This window comes from Alligator sinensis, unplaced genomic scaffold, assembly GCF_000455745.1.
Source record: "Alligator sinensis unplaced genomic scaffold, ASM45574v1 scaffold107_3, whole genome shotgun sequence".
In the NCBI taxonomy this organism is placed as follows: Eukaryota; Metazoa; Chordata; order Crocodylia; family Alligatoridae; genus Alligator; species Alligator sinensis.
In genome coordinates, this window is record NW_005842578.1 from 325,126 (window position 1) to 326,884 (window position 1,759).

Below are 1,759 nucleotides of genomic sequence, written 5' to 3' on the forward strand. Positions count from 1 at the left end.
GGGGGGCAGCGGGAGGAGACTGGGTGAGAGGGGCTATGGGGCAGCTGGCGCCCCCTACCGGCTGTCCCGGTCATGCCCGCCCCCTAAGTCGTGCCCACCCCCCCATTGTTGGCCACCCTGAAGCCCGCCCCAACCTCACCGTGGCCAATCCCGCAGCAAAGGGGGCGGGGTTTCCTCTGTCACTCATTGTGACAGCAGTGAAGAAGCCCCACCTACCCCCAAACCTGCTCCCCTCTACAAAAACCTGGGGTTTAACCCCTAAAATGCCGTGTGTAGGCAGAGAGCGGATTGATCCGCTCCCCCTCCCCAGGAAGGAAGCACGGGGCAGTGGGTAGAGCCTGGCGCTGCACGGGGGCACAATGTCACCCCCCCGCACACGCTGAAAGGCAGGAAATCACCGTGTGGTGGTGGGGAAACTGAGGCAGCGTCACGGCTCTGGGGGGGTCACTGAACGGGCAGAAGCAGAGGCCAGGACGCCGGGGCCCTGTGGTAGCCGGGCCTCCACGAGCGGCCAGCAGGACCCCCGCCCCCTCCGCCCCGTGCCTCAGTTTCCCTCCCGGTCTTACCAGGGCACGGGCTGGTTCTTGACCAGGAGCCCCTGCAGGAAGTCCCACTCCACGCTGACGCACTTCACCTCGTTACCGAACGGGGCGGCCATCTTCGCCCCGGCTCAGCCCAGCGCGGGCAACCTCAGAGCAGGCGCCGGGCGGTCTCCGGAGAGGGGCCAAGCCTCCTGCGGGGGGAGAGGGGTCAGCGGGACAGCAGGGAACCAGCCGGGGCGCTAGGCTGGGATCCAGCACATCCGAGGGACTCTGCCGCTGCCTTCCCCTGCCCCGTGCCTCAGTTTCCCCCCCAGCCCGTGACGCAGGGCAGGGAGTCTCGCCCCAATCCAGGCGAGGAGCCGTCCGGGACAGGGGGGCAGCGAGGCAGGCAGCGTCCCCACGAGTCCCGGCCGGGCGGTCCCCTTTCCCCGGGGGAAGACCTGACCCCGCAGCTTTCCTGTAGCGAATGACTACCGTATTTACTTGATTACAACACGAGTGCCCCCCTTTAACACGGGGGAGAGAAAGCCCTCTTCTGGGATTTGGGGGGGGGGGGGGGGCCAGGCAGTCGACGGCAAGCTACTGGGCTTCACATCCCACCTCCCCCTCCCCCCCCGCAGTGATGGGGGGGACCAATTTAAGTCCCCCCTCCAATAATTAGAGTCTAGGGATGGAAAATGATAATAAATGCATACATTTCCCACGCCTAGAATCAAAGTCTTTGGGGGAGGGGCATCTTATATTCAGGGTGGTCTTGAATTCAAGTGAACACAGTGACATTCACTGCCCCGCTCCCCCCAGACAGCCACTGGGATTACCGTATTTCTCCACTTACAATGTGCACCTCAAATGTCCATTAGCTGGGGGGGGGGCATGTTGTAGGTGACAAAATACAGCACAAGTGCTTTCAAATGGGGAATGCACCCCCGTATTTTAGCTTCTGATGCTGCACAGCCCGCGGCAGGATGCAGAGCTGGGCAGGACCGCGGGGAGAGGCCGGGGCACCTCCGCGCGATGCCTCGAGCTCAGGTAGAGCCTGTCGCAGAGAGCCAGCGACAAGGGGGGCGGGAAGGGCCTCGGGAGTCGCATCTCGTCCGAGCCCTGCTCCCAGCAGGACCAGCCCCAGCTCCATCATCCCAGCCAGGGCTTTGTCTACCCGGGGCTTCAACACCTCCGAGGACGGAGACTGCGCCACCGCTCTGGGGAGCCTGCTCCAG

General features: G+C 64.4%; 1 protein-coding gene across 1 annotated transcript in view; it reads right to left on the minus strand.

Annotated features, from left to right (window-relative positions):
- NPAS1 (neuronal PAS domain protein 1) overlaps window positions 1-664 on the minus strand; it is a 30,354-nt gene extending 29,690 nt beyond the window's left edge. The window contains exon 1 of the mRNA XM_025214337.1: window positions 567-664. Within this exon, the coding sequence (XP_025070122.1) occupies window positions 567-658 (92 nt within the window). The 5' untranslated portion in view covers window positions 659-664. The remainder of the gene's footprint in view (window positions 1-566) is intronic.
- Window positions 665-1,759: the final 1,095 nt, after the last annotated feature.